Here is a 16,293-nt window from a genome sequence, read left to right as displayed (position 1 = left end):
GGGGTGGCCGGTCCGGCATGGGGCAGCGCACGCTGAGCCTGGGAGAGGAGAACAGGGTCAGGAGGACCCAGCAAGCGGAGAAGCCCCGACAGAGCGCCGGTGCTTCCCGCCCTCCGGGGGTGCCCCCGTCACAGGCCAATCCATAGAAGCCCCGGGGCAGCCCGATGGTGCAGTGTCCGGTGCCGGGCACTGGCGGCGGTGGCTCCGCTGCGTCGAGGGGCAACGGCCGTCCCCGGGGCCGGGCACCTGCTCCCGCCCCGCGGCGGGGCCGGGGCGGGCGGGGGCGGGGCGGCAGCGGTGAAATAGGGCGGCGGAGCGGGGCACGCTCCCATGGCCCGGCGGCGGGGCGGCATGCCGGGGGCGGCGGGGCGGTAGCAGCGGCGCGGAGTCGTTGCCGGAGCGGTGATGCGGGTGCTCGGTGTCTTCCTGAGGCTGCTGGTGGCCGCGACGCTGGGGGCGCCTCCTGCCCCGGTGAGAGCCGGGGTGTGGGAGTGGGGTCAGGGCGGTGGCAGCCCGGCTCGGCCGGTGACGCTGCCCGCGGTGGCGGTGGTCGCCGGTGCAGCTCCTCCCGGCGCTGGGTGGGGGGACGGTGGCGGGTTCCCCTGTGCAGCCCCGCCAGCGCCCGCCTTTCCCTCCCTGCAGGCCCCGGAGGCGCGGGGGACCGTCAGCGCGGAGCCGCCCGGTGAGTTGGCAGCGGACGGCAGCCGGTGCCCCGGCAGCGGGGGGGGGGGCTCTGCGCAGGGCTGGGGAGGGTTTCGGTACCGCCTGGGGCTGTTATCCCCTGTGGAGCCTCGCGGCAGTGCCCGAGCGGGCAGCGGGTATTCCTGCCGGGGCTCGGAGCAGCCTGTTCTCCCCGCTTTCGGCACCGGGTATCGCCGCGGGAGCCGAAGAGGAGTATTTCTGCCCAGGAAAGCACCCCGGGGGCCGGAGAGGCGGCAAGTCTGGCTCAGAGCTGCGCTCCGCTTCGGCTCCCCTTTGCTCTTCCCGCTGGGAAGCCGAAGGGGCGGCTCTCTGCCGCGCTGCGGGGCAGGGAGGCGAGGGGGGACAGCGGAGAAGGAGGAGGCAGAGCTGGCGGAGAGGTGAAGAACGAGCCCATGGCGGTGGCTGTGTCCCCGCCAGTGCGGTGATGGACTTTCTGGGAGCACAAGGGGGTCCTCTGCATCCCTGGGTCCCCGCGACGTAAGCAGGACCACACCGCCGCCGCTGCACCTGCCCCGGCAGCGGCCGGCTGGGCTCAGCCTCTCTGGGCGCCTCCTTACAGCCCCTCACCTGGGTCTCTTGCAGTCCTGACCTTTCGGGAGATCTGGAACCGTAGTTTCTGCCGGCCTCTGGAGCAGCTGGTGGACGTCATCAGCGAGTTCCCCAACGAGGTGGAGTACATTTTCAGACCCTCCTGCGTCTCCCTGCAGCGCTGTGGAGGCTGCTGTGGGGACGAGGGTCTCCGCTGTGTCCCTGTGGAAACAAACACGGTCACCATGCAGGTAAACGCTGCTGCTGCGGTGCCGTGCCTGCGCCAGGGATGTGGTGGCCTCCTGGCCAATAGCTGGGAGGGTGAACTTGCAGCTTCACATCCTCCAGGCATTGTAGCAGCATGGATAGCAGGGGCGAGGGCTTATTCACAACATGCCAAACCAGAAGGGACCCACTGCCTGCTCTTTGGGCTTGTCCCTGAGGCCAGGTGACATCCCTGGTGGCACTGGCCTCGCTTCCTGCTTCCTTGCCCTCAGTGTGGTCCCTCTTGCTGACTGTTGTCACCTTTCCAACCTTCCCTATCCTGCCGTGGGGCTGTGGGTGTCCCAGGTACCCATGACTCTGCCTGCTGGGGTAAAGCAGATGCTGCCCCTGAGTCACAGAAGCAAGGCTCTGTGTGTCAGGAGATGCCTGTGGTGGTGCTGACAGCGAGTGCGTGCTGGGGGCATGGTGAGCAGAAGGGCTGCACCAGCCACGTTTACAGCCCCCACTGTGGGAGCTGTGTGAAGTGGGGTGGGAGATCCTGGGCTACGAACATGCTGCTGGTCACCTTTTCCCAGTGTGCCTGGCAGCCATTGTCCTCACACTGCAGTCCTTGCGTTGTGCTGCCAGGGATCAACCCACTCCTGCTTCAGGGAGCAGAGAAAAGCTCTGCTCTGCCCATGGATGACGGACTAGAGAGTGCCTGCAATAAATCACCAGTGAATTTGGTCCCTCAGAGGCTGAAAATGTGTTTGAAGGCAGGGTTGGAGTCTCCAAAAAGTCTCCACTGAAGTGGAGCAAGAGCCTGGCATGAACAGGAGGCAGCTCCCCATGCACAGGTCTCCCTCCATGGAGATGGCTGTGTGAGGGATGGCAAGACCAGGTACTTCCACAAGGGCTAGCATACATAGATCACAGCAATGATGAGCATAGGCTGTGAAGCCCCTAGATGTCCAACCCAAACTCTGGGCTGGGCCATGGACTGACATGTAACAGGGCAAATTCTGCAGCCCTGGGCTGGGGAGGCACTGGTGCTGTGAGAAAGAGGGGCAGGAGAAGGAGGGGAAGGAAGCAGCAGCAATGGGAATGGTCTGGAAAACATGAGTGTTCCCATTGGAGAAGGGAGATGTGCAAAGTGGTCAAAGGTGTGAAAGCTCTCGACAAAGGTAGGGACACAGAAATCTCCTCTAAGGCTGGGAAATCCCAAAAACATAAGGCTTAAATTACAGCCCTGAAGACACAGGGTGACACCAGCAGAGCCTCCCAAGCTGCCGGGGTGGCTGGGCCTGGCCGGTGCTGCCTGCGTGTAGAGGTGGAGCCTCTGCTGCCGGAGGTGCCGGGGAACAGGTTAGGCATGCGTCTGCCCAAGAGGCTGCGGTGGCGAGGCAGCGCCGTGGGAGCCCTTCCAGCCCCCTTCTGCTGCTGTCTGGGAAGTAACCTTTGCTCCTCTTTCAGCTCCTGAAGATAAAGCCGAATGGGGAGGCTCCCTACGTGGAGATGGAGTTCACTGAGCACAAGCAGTGCGAGTGCAGGTAGGGACCCCCCTGGCTGGTTTTGCACCCCTGTGCCCCTCCAGCAAGAGCAGCCCTGCCAGCTCACCATGTGTGAGCTATGAGGGGGGGAACCCTGGCCCTGCTGGAACCCCGTTCTCCCTGCTGCCTCTGTTTCCCAGTGCTTATGGCCCTTGCTCAGGTGCAGGCTGCACTGTGCTTCTGCAGCAGCCTCCCTGCACCACGCACTGTCTGCAGGGCTGGAGCTGCTGATGCACCTTGGCTCTGTGAGCAGCAGTGTCTGTGCCTTCCAACCCCACGGCTGCCTTGGCGTGCTTGGCATGTAATCCTCTGGCCCGTGGGTAACAGCAAGGCTGGTGGCTCTGAGGCAGGTGCCTGGTGGTGGCTCAGCAGAGACCTCCATGGCTTGCCATACCTGGGCATGACTGTGGCCCAAAGAGAAAGCTGAAGAGCTGGGCCCTGGGCCTCCATTTAACGGAGGCTGCCCCGTCCATCCAGGGAGGTGGAGCAGGGGCTTACATGCAAACCAACAAATGAAGGCTTGAAATGTGCAGTGCCAGCCTGGTATGGATGTGCAGCACCAACCTGCCACAGACCCCAGGCGCATAGTTAAACCCTTGGGGTGCTCACTGTTCCCTGAAGCGGTGAAAGCTTGGGCAAGATGGGGCGCCTGCCTGGGGTCTGCAGTGCTTTGGGAGCCAGGGGCAGCTCCAGGGCTGCTCACAAATGGTCCCTGCCACAGGTATGCTTCAACCCCACCTGCATGGGGGGTCCTGGCACTTGCTCTCCATCATGACCCCAGGGTGATCCAGTATTGCGAAAACTGGGGATTGAGTGTCCTGCTGGGCAGCCGTTAGACACAAGTTCCTTGCCTGGAAGAAGAGCCTGAGGATCCCGGGGCTGGTATTCCCCTGCAGCTGTAAAAGCAGCTGTGCTGGAGTAGACCCAAGGCTTGTCCAGCTCTACTCTGTATCTGAAGCATGTGCTGGTGGATGCAGAAAGGAGAGTAGGAAGAAGCACATGTGTTACTTCCCCCCTCTTGCTCTGCTTCCAGCTATTTTCCATGCAGGGAATTTCCTGAGCCTGTTGTGGTTTTCCTACCTAGGGTAACTCCCAGGGGATCTCCTACAAGCACTCGTGCAGGCTGCCTTTGAATCTCTATAAACTTCTTGCTTCTGCAGCACCTTTTGGCTTCTCCCTAAGCTGCCTTCCATGCCTTTACAGTGCTCCCCTTTGAAATGCAGTGTGAGTGCGGTGGATGTCCTGGCCTATCTTGGATGCTTAAGCCAAGTATGTTGTGGCTGTTGTCTGAGAACCACTGCTGAGGCTTTGCAGCAAATCCCACATGTTACTCAGGACGTTGCATGTTGTTTAACCAGCTGAGCTATGAAAGCTGCTACTGAGAGCAGCTGAAACTGAACCTGTGCTTCCCAACCTCATGTGCAGAATGTCACTTCCCCGGGGGGAGCTGACAAACCCTGCCCCTCTGCTGTCTTTGTCTTCTCTCTGTCTGCTGCAGTCAGTTCCTGTCTGAGGGGATGGTAACTTGAAAGGAAGTTGTATTTGGTCTGGTTTAAGCATGAATGATAACAGGTAGATTGTGCTGCACACTGGGGCAGCAGCCCAACAGCCAGCATTGCCCAAGTAACTGCTCCACTGTCCTTTTCCTATCCCACAGGCCCCGGCAGGACCTGATGAGGCTGGGAAGGTAAGTGATGTCAAGGGCAGTGTTATGGGCTGGGGTTGTGTGTCTCATCTGCCACACATCAGCCTTTCTTGTGGTCCTTTCCTTTCAAAGGAGAAGGCCTAAGGGCCGAGGTAAGAGAAGACAAGAGAGGACGAGACGTAAAGGCTGTGAACTGTAAGTGAGCACGGGAAGGTATGGGTGGTGTCTTGTGGGTTCATTTTTTTGGGATGAACAGCTTCACTAAGCCTTTAGGTCTTTACTGACACTGTAAGCAGTGAGGAGTTTGTGCAGAGCAGGCACAGGAGAAAGCAGGACAGCAGGGAGAGTGAGTGGCTGCAGGGAAATGGGCCTCTTACTGAAGGTTCAGTAGTTTCCAGGCTCAGCAGTTTCCAGGCTCAGCTGCTCAAAGCTGGCCAGTCCCATCCAGGGTGGGGATGGATGGATGGATGGAGTTACTTGTTGGTGTGTGGCTCTGTCACTATCACAGACAACACTGGATTTCCTGGATCCATGAATTTCCAGTTTTAGCCTCATCCTGCTGTCAGCTGTGTCCTTCCTGCTGTCCTTGGCTGGTCATTGCTTGGGTTACTCTACCCTTTACCTCCTTATTTATTTAGTTGACTCTTCAAACAGCTTGCTGTAACAACGCAGGCTTGGACTCTCACTACATACGTTTTTGGGGTATGGTGCCTATGGCTGGCACTTCCATGTTGTATTTCCCTGCTTTTTCTGAAGCCTGCTGCTCGGGGCTCAGCCAGCACCTACAGCCACATTCCCTTTGCTCTTCCCTGTTAAGGGGCTGTCTGTGGTCCCTACTTCTTTGGTTCAGTGCAGGAGGTGTTCAGCACAGAGAAGGGGGAACCTGGGGCACAGCAGGTGAGCCTGGAGGTCCTGGTGTCCCTCAATCCCAGCAGTGCTCACCCATGCCATGCTCTCTTTGCAGATGTGGCACACCACGCAGGTAGCCTCTGCTCTGCCCCTGGCCTTGCTCCTGTTGCTTGGGTTTGAGCCAGCAGTGTCTTCCCCTGGCGTGAGGAACTTGTGGAGCTGTGTCCTGCCATGCAGCGGTGGGGAGCAGGACTCCAGCAGGGAAAAGCTGACTGGACTCTTGCCTGGCCCTGGCTGGAATGCAGCCTGCAACTGAGGACTTGCTCACCCAATCTGCACCATCAGCAGCAGGACAAAAGGACCTGTGACCAGGCCTGGGGCTGAAGATGAGGAGCTCAAACAGCATCTTGGTGTAGGAGGGCATCCTGCAGGCAATGAGGAGTGGAGCTGGTGGATGCGCTGCTGGAGCTGGCTGGGGACAGCATCATGGGGATGGGTGGAGGAGGCTTGGAGGGCTGCAGCTGCAGAACTGCTCTGTCCTGCCAGTGCTCTGCAGCTGGGGAGGAAGGAAACCCGGGGCAGGCAAGGCTGCAGGGCTGCGTCTATCTAAGCCTTGGCATGGGGCAGCCCAGGAGAGTGCCTGGAAAGCCCTCTTGGAGGGGAAGGAGTGGGAATTGGGGTTGCCAGGGCTCCTCACATACTTGCAGCCACATCCCAGCCTTGCCCTGCTCAATAAAAGCTGGTGGGCGGATGCAGTTGCTGGGAAGTGTGAGTGCTCCTGCCTGCTTCCCAGCAACTGCCTGCAGGCAGGGCTCTTCCCATGGGCTGTCCCAGGCTGGAGGAGGGCAGTGCTGTCATGGGATTGTCCATGTCCATAGTCCAGGGATTGTCCCCTGCAGCAACTCCTGCAGCATCCAAGAGGCTGCCCTTATTGGAGATGGGGAACCAGTGGGTCAGGACCAGGATGCTTCCCAGGCTGGGGGCTACCCATGTGCTGGAGCTCAGGTGGGTACTGGGAGACCCTTGGAGGAAATGCCCTTCACCACACCGTAGCATGAAGATAGTACCTCTTATTCACCATCCCTCACTGCTTGCTGTCCTGTGGCTTTCCTTCTCGCTTGTTGGGCTGATAGAAGGCTAGGGTAGGGGGTGCAGGCGGCCTGTGGGCCTTCCCACCCAAGAAACATCCCGCCAGGGCTCATTCACTTGGCCTGCGGGCAAGGATCATTCTGGGGTGTGGGGGGAGCTGGTGGCCCTCACCGAGGTGGCTGTGGCTGCTGCCTTTTCCTACTTTCCCCACTCTGCCTGGATCTGGCCAGCCACTGTTTCTGTGTGCCTCAAGCAGTGCTCCTGGGGATCCTCTTATTCCCTTTCCTGTTCCTGCTACAGAGGTGCTGGGAGTGGCTGCTAAATGCATCCTGTGCTGCTCCTTGCAAGCTGCACCTGGAGCAGTGCACATAGCTGGAAACCCTAAGGGTGACCTGGACACCAGCTTGCTTGTGGGGCACCCCTAACATGGGGTTAAAACAAAATCAAGGGTTATTATTGAAAGCTTCAAGCAGAAGGCAGGAGGGCAAGATGTGCAAAGGCTTCAGCATTACCATCAACCAAGGTGACCTGTGGTCTATCCTGCAGTGAGGAACAAGGGAGCCTGATTCAGCAGCTGTTGGGGCCCAAGGCAGCCCTTCCCCGCTTCTGACATAGCAGCCTCTAGTCAAGGCAGTCTCCCTCAGAGCTGTGATGCTGGTGCTGCTTATGGCTGGCACAGGGACATTGGGTCTGGGGCAGTGATACCCTGGGAGGAAAAGGGTGAGTGTTGAGGTGATGGGAACCTCTGTGCTGGACCATCATGCATGGACTGGATAAGTTGTGCCCGTGCAGCTGCGCATATCTTCCAGGAAGCTTCTCCTTGGCTGCTTCATGGATGAGGGGAAGGAACTTGCCGTTCCCCTTTCTATGCCACTCGGGGGCCGTGTGGGCCATGTGGCACACAGCTGCAGTGGCCAGTCCTGGTCCATGCAGGCTCTCCCCACACCCACATGCTGTTTCAGCCTGGCTGGTTGCGCTTTGAGGCTAAGGAGAAGTGTGTGCAGCACTCGAGGGATGTACGTGATGGTTTCTGCATTGGTTTTAACAGTAAAAGTTTTACCACAGTAGTATTAAACCTCTAAGAAGGAAGTTACATAAACCCAAGGATGTTAATTAATAAAAGTAAGTTTGTCAAGAGTAGTGATTAAGGTTAAAAAATAATTCAAATGAACTCCTGCCCAGCAGCTTTCCCCAACAGGTTCTGGTGTCTGGCATCACCTCTTTGGCTGTTGCTTGGCAGTGAGCGTTTTCAGGCATGGAGTGTTGCGGTGCACACCAAGGACCTGGATGCCTGGGAGGGATGTGGCTGTCTTGCTGCAGCAGTGATGAAAGGATCAGCTCTGGCAGGGCAGGAGCAGGGGATGTTACCACCAGCATGGGAGGTTTGGAAGCTGCATTTCCAGGTATCAGGGCTCCCTCCAGCTCCAAGGGGTGTTTCACTGTGGCTTCACTGGCAAGTGAAGGCCCCTGCGTGTCCCTGACAGAGGGGAGAGGGCTGTCACCCTCCTCATCCCAGGGACTTCAAGCCGGACATTGCAACCATTGGTGACATGAGGGTCAGGTTGAGGGCTTTCTGCTCTGAGGAGGAGAATGGGGCTACTGGCCCCTGAGTCTTGTGGCCACCACCCATTCACCCTCCTGAGGGGATCGGCAATTGTCTGCCTGTCCCTGCTCTGTACTGCTAGAGAGGGGGAGAATCACCTCCTTCGACCTGCTGGTCACACCTCTTTTGACGCAGCCCAGCATGCAGTTGGCTTTCTGGGCTGTGAGCACACATTGCCAGGTCATGTTGAGCTTCTCGTCAGCAATACCCCCCATCCTTCTCCTCAGGGCTGCTCTCAATCCATTCTCAGTCCCAGGTGCACGATCTTGCACTTGGCCTTGTTGAACTTCATGAGGTTCACACGGTCCCACCAGCCTGTCAATGCCCTTCTCTTTGGCATCCTTTCCCTCCCCAGCATGTCAACCGCACCACACAGCTTGATGTCATTGGCAAACGTGTCAATGGTGCACTCAATCCCACTCTCTGTGTTACCGACAAGCAGTGCTGGTTCCCATACCAGCCCTTGAGGAGCACCACCCGTTACTGGTCGCTTAGACATTGGTGCATTTGTGCTGATGCTCCCCCCTCTATAGATCTGAAATAAGTTTGTTAAATTGAATGGGCCTGCGGGAGTTGGTACAAGGGACAGCCAAGAGCCCAGGGCTTTGGAACAATGACACCCACTTGCAGGATGCAGGTCAGAAAGAATCACCCGTGCCCTGGGATGGGAAAGGACAGGTCGGGTCAGCAGGGAGCTGCTGAAACAGGCACGCCAGGTAAAGGCAAAGGCTATTTAAAGTGCAACTAATTACATGTTACGGGAGGAAGGACACGGTGGCAAAGGCAGCGCTGAATGAACACGGGGAGCTTTGTTAATTAAGGACAATTAACGGTGAATAACGGTGGCAATAGAGGAAGCGGAGCGGCGGCGCTCACTGCACCTCAACCGAACGATGAGGGCCCGGCCTTGGGGCGGTGGGAGCGGGACCCCCCCCGCCCCGGTCCGGGACCCTCGGTGCAGCGCCGGGAGGGTGGGGGGTGATGACCTCATCCACAGCGAATCAGCGCCGCCCTGGGGGCGCGGCCCCGCCCCTCCCTCCCTCCCCCCCCCGCCGGAGGATGCTGCCGGTCCCTGTCTCCGGTGCGGGACCATGAGCCGGGCGGAGGCCGAGCCCTGCTCCCGAGCGCTGGCTCAGGCCCGCGTGTACCTGGGGCAGCTGCGGAGCCGCGTCTCGCCGGGGGGCCCCGAGGGCGGCGGGCGCCGGGATTACCTGGTGGAGGCGGCGCGGCAGCTGCGGCTGGCGCTGGAGCGGGACGTCAGTGAGGACTACGAGGAGGCCTTCAACCACTACCAGAACGGCGTGGACGTGCTGCTCCGCGGCGTGCAGGGTGCGTGAGGCCTCCCCGGAGGGGAACTGGGGCATCCCTGCGGGGAGAGAAGCGAGGGACCGGGGCATCCCTCCAGGGATTGCAGCCAGGGGGCCAGTGATCCCTACTGGGAGAAGGCTGAGGGGACCACGGCATTTCTCCGTGGAATGTGTCAATGGGACCAGGGCATCCCTCCTGGAAGCATGGCAATGGGACCAGGGCATCCTTCTGGGGAGCGTGACCACCGGGGCATCCCTGTGGGGAGCGTGGCCAGGGGACCAGGGCACACCTCTGGGAAGCATGCAGCCTCTCATGGCTGCCCTCTGCACTGACCACAGTTGACCCCAACAAGGAGCGCCGGGAGGCCGTGAAGAGGAAGATCACACAGTACCTGAGGCGTGCAGAGGAAATCTTCAACTGCCACCTCCAGCGAGCTGCAGAGGGCAGCAACCCCACCGCCACGGTGAGGGGCTGGCATGGGGTGGCGTTGGGTGGGATGGCAGCGGATCTGTGGCACTGGGACACCTAGGGGACACACACATAAAGCAGCCCCAGTGAGCCTCTTTGACTGCCTCTGCCAGATGCCACCATAAAGTGGTGTAGATAAAATGGCAGACACATCAGCTGCGGTGTCCTGGCATGCTGGTGGCTATGAGGGAACTGACAGCCCTTCACCCTGCCTGGGTCAAAGAGCACAGCTTGTCTGGGGTGCTCCCAGGACCCCCACCCCCTGAGGTGTGTATGTTTAGCTTGTTGCCACGATAATGAAAATGTCCATTTTTGGTTGGACTGAAGCTGCTGGGGGGAACCACCTTGTAACGTGTTAAAAATATTGTCTTCCCCATCATTGTTCCCTTCTGGATGGAAACTAAAGAGGGCTCCTCGCTGCATTGTGGGAGGAGGTGGTCAACAAAGTGAGAAGGCAGTGAGGCAGGTAGAGTTGGGGCCTGGTGAGAAGGATGAGGGGAGAAAGGCAACTTCCTTCCGTATCCATATAGATCCCCTTAGTGCTGAAGCAGTTCCTGTCCAGGTCCAAATTTTGGAGTGATTTTACATCTGCTGTGGGTGCAAGCTTTCCCTGGAAACTTCAGAAATCCAAGAGCTGGCCAGGAAAATGGTCCATCTGATGTTAGGAATCAACCACGGCCATGGGAGCGTTGCCTCTGGATGTTGACCAGCCTGGCAGTATTGCTGGCTTCCCTGGAAAATGCAGGGACTTCCCCTACCCGCTGCCATGGACAGTAACATTTCTAGGTCCCTCATGCTCTTCTCTCACTGCCTGCAGGGTTACAGCAGCTTGCGCTTCCGGCCCATCAGGACGCTGAGCTCGGCAGTGGAGAACCTGAGACGGTGCAAGGTTGTGGGAGTGATCGATAAGGTAATGACTCGACCTGGAACTGGGGGGGTGAGGCTGGGACTGGACCGAAGTGTGAGCTGGATGGCCCTGGCAGCTGGGGTGGGGGTGCTGGGACCTTGCACACCCACCAAGCAGCATGAGGGTATACATCCACACTATTCCCACCAAGGAAAATTGGCAGGCAAGGATGCAAGACCCTTTAGGAGTTAGCTGGAAAATCTGTTAATGCCCCCATTACTTTTGCTTACCAGAGCTCCCAAGATATTCACAAGGAGATTAATGCACCCAGTTCTTTCCCATGTATGGAATTGTGCTTGATGCCTAGGTACCTCAATGGTGGACTCCTATGGATAATTTAGACTTCCGCAGAGGACAAGCTATCTGCATGAATAAACTAATTAGTAGCTCATGATCTTGGAGCGAAGATGCCAGGCTTACCATTTCCACACACACACTGGCACACTGCTCTCCTCTGTGTTCACACATCTTAGTTTGTGAGGGCTGATGTGGTCCTCCTGTCCTGTCCTGCCCTGCTCTGCCCAGGCCCAGGTGGGTAGCTCAGCACACCCTGCAGAGCCCAGCAGGAGCAGCATGAAGCCCTCCTTTGTGAAGGAAGCAAAAGTAGTATGGGAGCCACTTCTTGGTTTTATTAACTTTCTACTCCCCGGCTACATGGCTGCCTCATTGCTAATAACCTGTGGTTTGTCCTTCAAGAGTAGGGGTTTGAGCACCCCAAACTCCTCTAGCTGGGTAGGAGTTTGTTTCAGTTCCAGAGTTGAGTCCCTTGGGCCATTCCTGTAGGCTGTGTGTCGGGGTGGGAGCAGTCACTGTTTCTGACCACCATTGTATATACCACTCCCAGGTGCAGATCGTCCAGGATCCTGCCACTGGTGCGACCTTTATACTTAAGGTGAGTGCTTTCAGTTTCATCTGCCTGCTTCTCCCTGTCTTGCCAGAGCCTCCTTGCTCAAGCAGATGCCTGGGGCAGGTGAGAGGACTAAAAAATAGCAGCTCAGAGAGGTGGTGGAGGAAGTTCATGTTCATAAAGCTTCCGTAAGGGAAGTGGTTCTCCTCAGTCGTCTGTTTCTCTGCCTTTTAATGCTGCCAGCCAAGCCTTATGATCATGTGAATCTGGGTCAGTCCCTGAAACAGATCATGGGTAAGGTGGGCAAGGTGTGCTTAGTACACGTTATAGGGCATGCTACCTTTTCGGCTGGCCTCCTGCCCTGCCACGTGCTAGGTTGCAGGGAGCCCCTACCATGCCGTAACACCCATCTACTTGTACTTCCTCAGAGCCTCCCCAAATCCCATGTTGAGACCCGTGAGCGACAGACCATCATCCCTCATGGGGTCCCCTTCATGGTCAAGCTGTTGTGCTACTCTGTGAGTGAGGACTCCATCTTCCTCCACTTGGAGCACGTGCAGGGTGAGTGGGGACAGCATTGCTTTCTGTCTGTGGAGCATCCTGCTCTTATCCCCACCCTCCCTTTCTTTAAAATCTCAAATATATTTCTCCTGCTGCTTGGGGGCTGGTTTTTATAGCGACAGCACAAGCTGTCTTCTTCATAGATAGGTGGTGGGTATCAAGGCTTGGAGACATCGGGGAAGGAGCTGCTCTGCTGTACTGGGGATTCTGGGGGTTTGGTGAGAGCTGACTGGGGAAGTGAACTAGAAATGGGCCTGTAGAGACCTACAAGGAGAAAGGGTGTGTGTGTGTTATATGGAAACTAGCCTTAAGGACAACTGACTCCTAAGGGACGGAATGGTCATGCCTTGAGGTAAAGGGCCTCATGAGGACCAGAGTCTTAAAAAGAAAAATGTCTTCATTTTACTGGCATTGTTTGACCATGACAGGAGGGTGATGGAGGAGAACCAAGTGAGGTGATGCACCGGGATGGTGTAGAACAAAACAATCTTTTGCTAAGAGCTTTATAGAACTTTTTTGTTTTGTTATAAAAGAAGAGGTCACACTGGATTTTGAGTTCACACCAAAGAGAGGAAATGGAGAACTGGGGCATAAAGGGGTTCTGGTACAACATGGAGGTAAACTTGAGGCTTGTCCCAGATCCTGGTAAAGAAGTTTGATAATGTGGAGGTTTGTCCCAAGGAGCTTCTTCACTCTCTGCTGGTTCAACGGATGTGTAGGGAGCAGCAGCTGGAGTCCAGCAATGACAAATGCAGGCTGATGTGCTGGAGAACAGCCTCAATCCTTGTGCGTTGCTGTAGGATGAATTTGCAGCCAGCAGCCAGCAGCTGAACGTAGCGAGGCTGGGAAGCCCCGGCACCGTGCTGCGGGCTCAGGCCTCGCTGCTCTGGCTCATCACTGACCTATGGGCTCTGTGCCGTGCGGTGGGAGCTCTCTGGCATCTTTGTCACACAGCAGGAAAGTGGGGATGGCAGTGGGGTCAAGGGCATGTATTAACATGTGGAAGTGGTAGAGCTGGGATCAAGGAGACTGTGCAGGATGGGGAGCAGGGCTGCTAGAGGAGGGGGTAATGGTGTGCTAGGTCCCAGGAGAGGTTGAGCATGGTGTGCTCGTGTATTCTGCATGGACTTGAGCTCTGCTGCAGGGGAGATTAATGATGCTTGACCATGTCCCCAGTGTGTGGGCCTTGGCCTGTCCCTGAATGGGCTGTGTCTGCAGAGGAGGAACCAGGGATGCTTTCCGCCTGTTACTTGTTCTTCTCTGTGCTTTTCAGGAGAGACACTGTGGTCTCACCTCCACTCCAAGTACCGTGTCCAGCACAACTCTGCAGATTCAAGCACTGCTCAAGCCCTCAGGGACCTTGGCAGGGAGGACGGCGTGGGAAGCTCCCAGGGCAGCAGCCAAGTCTCCATCTTCTCTGCTTGGACAGGCAGTGGCTTCCCAGGCTCCACAACCCACCAAGTACTGGGAAACACTGACGCCTCACCCCCTCGGGAGCAGACTCCCACCCCCATGGACCACGTTCCAGCAGCACCAGCCAAAGGCCCCAGCCACCTCACCAGCCAGGGCCCGGTCATCTACCCCTGGGATGCCCTAACCAGCAGCACCGGCTGCGCGTCAGAGAGAGCAGCCTCCCAGCCAGGCCCCAGGCTCCCCCAGCCTGTACTGAACACCGGGAGAGGGGCCCAGCCGCCGCCTCAGCAAGTGCCTGAGGTCCCTGGGGCTCGGTCCCTCCTGACCTCGGGTCAGAGGCAGCTTTGTGCAGGATTCGCTCCGGCCAGCTCTGTGCAGCCCCGCGGGCCTGGCCCGGTGGGGCGGAAGCCCTCGCGGGAAGCCTATGGAAGGCTGGGCCAGCAGCCGCCATCAGAACAGCGCGGGGCTTTGGCTTCCTGTGGGCAGGGGCGCCGGGCATGGGCCGTGCGGGAGGAGCAGGTGCGGCTCTGGGCAGCTGAAATCCTCCTGGCCCTGGAGGGGCTTCACCAGCAGGGCGTGCTGTGCCGCGACCTCAACCCCAGGAACCTGCTGCTTGATGCCGCTGGTAGGTAGTGCCAGGCTGCTGCCGGGAGAAGGAGGCTGGCTTCTCTGCTGGGAGACTGCCGTTTGCTCCATTTCCAGGGGACATGGGCTTCTTCAGTTTGCTTTGGGGGAGGCGGGGAGCCTGGGGAGGTTTGAGCGTTTCTGAGCCTGGAAGTGCGGTCTTGATTGGGATTTCCAAGCAGTTACAAGACTTGGCTCTGCAGCGGGAGAGTCAGGAGCCGTAGCCACAGGAATGCATTGCCCCTGGGCCCAATTAGGGGCTGGCTGCTGGGAAATCCCAGCATGGGCAAGATAGATGAGATCAGCTGAACTGTGCCTGAGGTTAGTGGGACTGCAGTTCTCCTCTGCCTGTAGTTATGATGGGGTGTTCTGGAGCTGTCTCATCACTGGGAGCCATGGGTACCACTGTCAGAGCAAGTTCCTGCTCAGCTGGTAACATCTGGGGCAAACTGCAGAGGCACAAATTGCTTGGGAAAAGAAAAATGCAGGAAGCTTTGCAAGGGGCAAGTTATATCCTCACCACCTTAAGAGATGATTCTTTCCTCACTACAGCCTGTACTGAGGTTTGTGGGCTTGCTTGGGCAAGCACTGGGAGTCCAGGGGATGTGCAGTGCCAGGGGATGTGCAGTGCCTCTGTGTTCAGGGCACAGCAGGGGCCCTGCCTGTTCCCAGTTGCTGGGATAGGGCTTGGCTTTGTGCTCCAACCAAAGTCCCTGACTTTGTGCTAGTTGCCCTGCTTTTGCCTCTGGTGCTGCCTTGCAGGTCACATCCGTCTCACCTTCTTTGGCCAGTGGACAGAGGTGGAGCCTCAGTGCTGCAGCCAGGCCCAGGAACAGCTGTACAGTGCCCCAGGTAAGGGCAGCAGGAGGTGCCCTGCACGGTGCAGCCACTGGTGCTCCCTGCCTCCAGCTCTAATGCCTCTCTGGCTCTTTCTGCAGAAGTTGGGGGGATTGCAGAGCCCACTGAAGCAGCTGACTGCTGGAGCTTTGGCTCTCTCTTGTATGAGTTGCTGACAGGAGTGGTAAGAGGCAGAGGAGCTGTGCAGTGACAGGGGAGGAGGAGGTGACGCTTTAGCTCAAGGGCTCCCTGCCATGCAGGCACTGGGAGGGTGCCAGGTTGCTTCAGGCATGAGATTCCAAGTGCCTGTGCCTGGTCTCGGGGTGTTCAGGGCTCTGGGTTTTAAATCCTGCTGTGTAGGACTGGGGATGCATGGCCATGAGGGTGCTCCTACCCTCCTCAGTGCCTCTGCTCACCATCACCCTCTGCTTCCTGCAGCCACTGTCCCAAAACCACCCTTCAGGGATTCAACCTCACACCCAGTTGCATGTGCCGGAGGGGCTCAGCCTGGCTGCTACCTCACTGCTCACCGAGGTGAGGGGCTTGAGTGGCTGGGAGGGACGACAGGGCTACGAGCTAGTGTCCAGCCTTGGTCGCTTTTCCAAAGTCCCTTCTCATCCTGCTGTCCCATCCTCTTTCTCCTCAGCTCCTGCAGTACAACCCAAAGCAGCGCCTGGGCTCTGGAGAAGGTGGCATGGCAAAGCTGAAGTCCCACTCCTTCTTCAGCACTGTCCTGTGGAACAAACTGGTGGGCTAGGCAGGCCGTCCCTCCTGTGGAAAGCTGCGCACAGCCACTGTCCCTGGTGGCACGGGGAGCTCTGCCTGCAGGGGCTGTCCTGGGGAGGGCTACACATAAGGTTTTGCAGCCTTACATGTTCTTTTGTCTCTGCCTGTGTTTGTTGGTGTCTCCAACAGGAGGCTGTGGTCTGGGCCTGGCTATCTTCTCCTCTAGGTCCTCCCTGGTGGAAAAGGGAGCCCAGATGCCCATCCCTGGAGAAAGTCCATGTGCCCTTTCTGGGGCACCCTTTGCTCAGCTTAGCACCGTGCTCCAGGGCTCCTCACTACAGTTTTTATCTCTGCTCCTACCACAGTGACCCCCCCCTTGCCCTGTTATATTTTGTGGCTTCCAAGTGCATCACCTCTGGGCCCCGCTGGCTG

General features: G+C 58.0%; 2 protein-coding genes across 2 annotated transcripts; both read left to right on the top strand.

Moving 5' to 3' along the window:
• The first annotated feature begins 377 nt into the window (after positions 1–377).
• Positions 378–5,818, top strand: PGF (placental growth factor). Its single transcript, XM_080619077.1, has 7 exons — positions 378–471; positions 643–682; positions 1,285–1,481; positions 2,908–2,984; positions 4,642–4,671; positions 4,762–4,824; positions 5,594–5,818. Exons 1-7 carry the CDS (start codon positions 406–408, stop codon positions 5,613–5,615), a joined length of 495 nt encoding a protein of 164 aa, XP_080475203.1. The 5' UTR covers positions 378–405; the 3' UTR covers positions 5,616–5,818.
• Positions 5,819–9,261: 3,443 nt separating this feature from the next.
• On the top strand, positions 9,262–16,036 carry RPS6KL1 (ribosomal protein S6 kinase like 1; the record flags this gene model as incomplete). Its single annotated transcript, XM_080619850.1, is given in 11 exon segments — positions 9,262–9,504; positions 9,506–9,647; positions 9,817–9,941; positions 10,764–10,856; positions 11,698–11,745; positions 12,129–12,261; positions 13,535–14,299; positions 15,061–15,150; positions 15,237–15,319; positions 15,574–15,669; positions 15,782–16,036. Coding segments are annotated over 11 exon segments (1,929 nt in total). The 3' UTR covers positions 15,893–16,036.
• Between the last annotated feature and the right edge of the window lie 257 nt (positions 16,037–16,293).

Source organism: Psittacula echo (assembly GCF_963264785.1).
Source record: "Psittacula echo genome assembly, chromosome: 5".
Taxonomy (NCBI): domain Eukaryota; kingdom Metazoa; phylum Chordata; class Aves; order Psittaciformes; family Psittacidae; genus Psittacula; species Psittacula echo.
Note: the sequence above shows the minus strand (reverse complement) of the source record. Positions and strands in the feature narration are given on the sequence as shown.

What these genes read in the sequence shown, in the direction of transcription:
- PGF (XM_080619077.1), top strand. Translation starts at nt 406, where the DNA reads ATGCGGGTGCTCGGTGTCTTCCTGAGGCTGCTGGTGGCCGCGACGCTG. An exon ending in CGTCAGCGCGGAGCCGCCCG is followed by an intron (nt 683 to 1,284) that starts GTGAGTTGGCAG and finishes GGTCTCTTGCAG; the next exon opens with TCCTGACCTTTCGGGAGATC. An exon ending in AGACGTAAAGGCTGTGAACT is followed by an intron (nt 4,825 to 5,593) that starts GTAAGTGAGCAC and finishes CTCTCTTTGCAG; the next exon opens with ATGTGGCACACCACGCAGGT.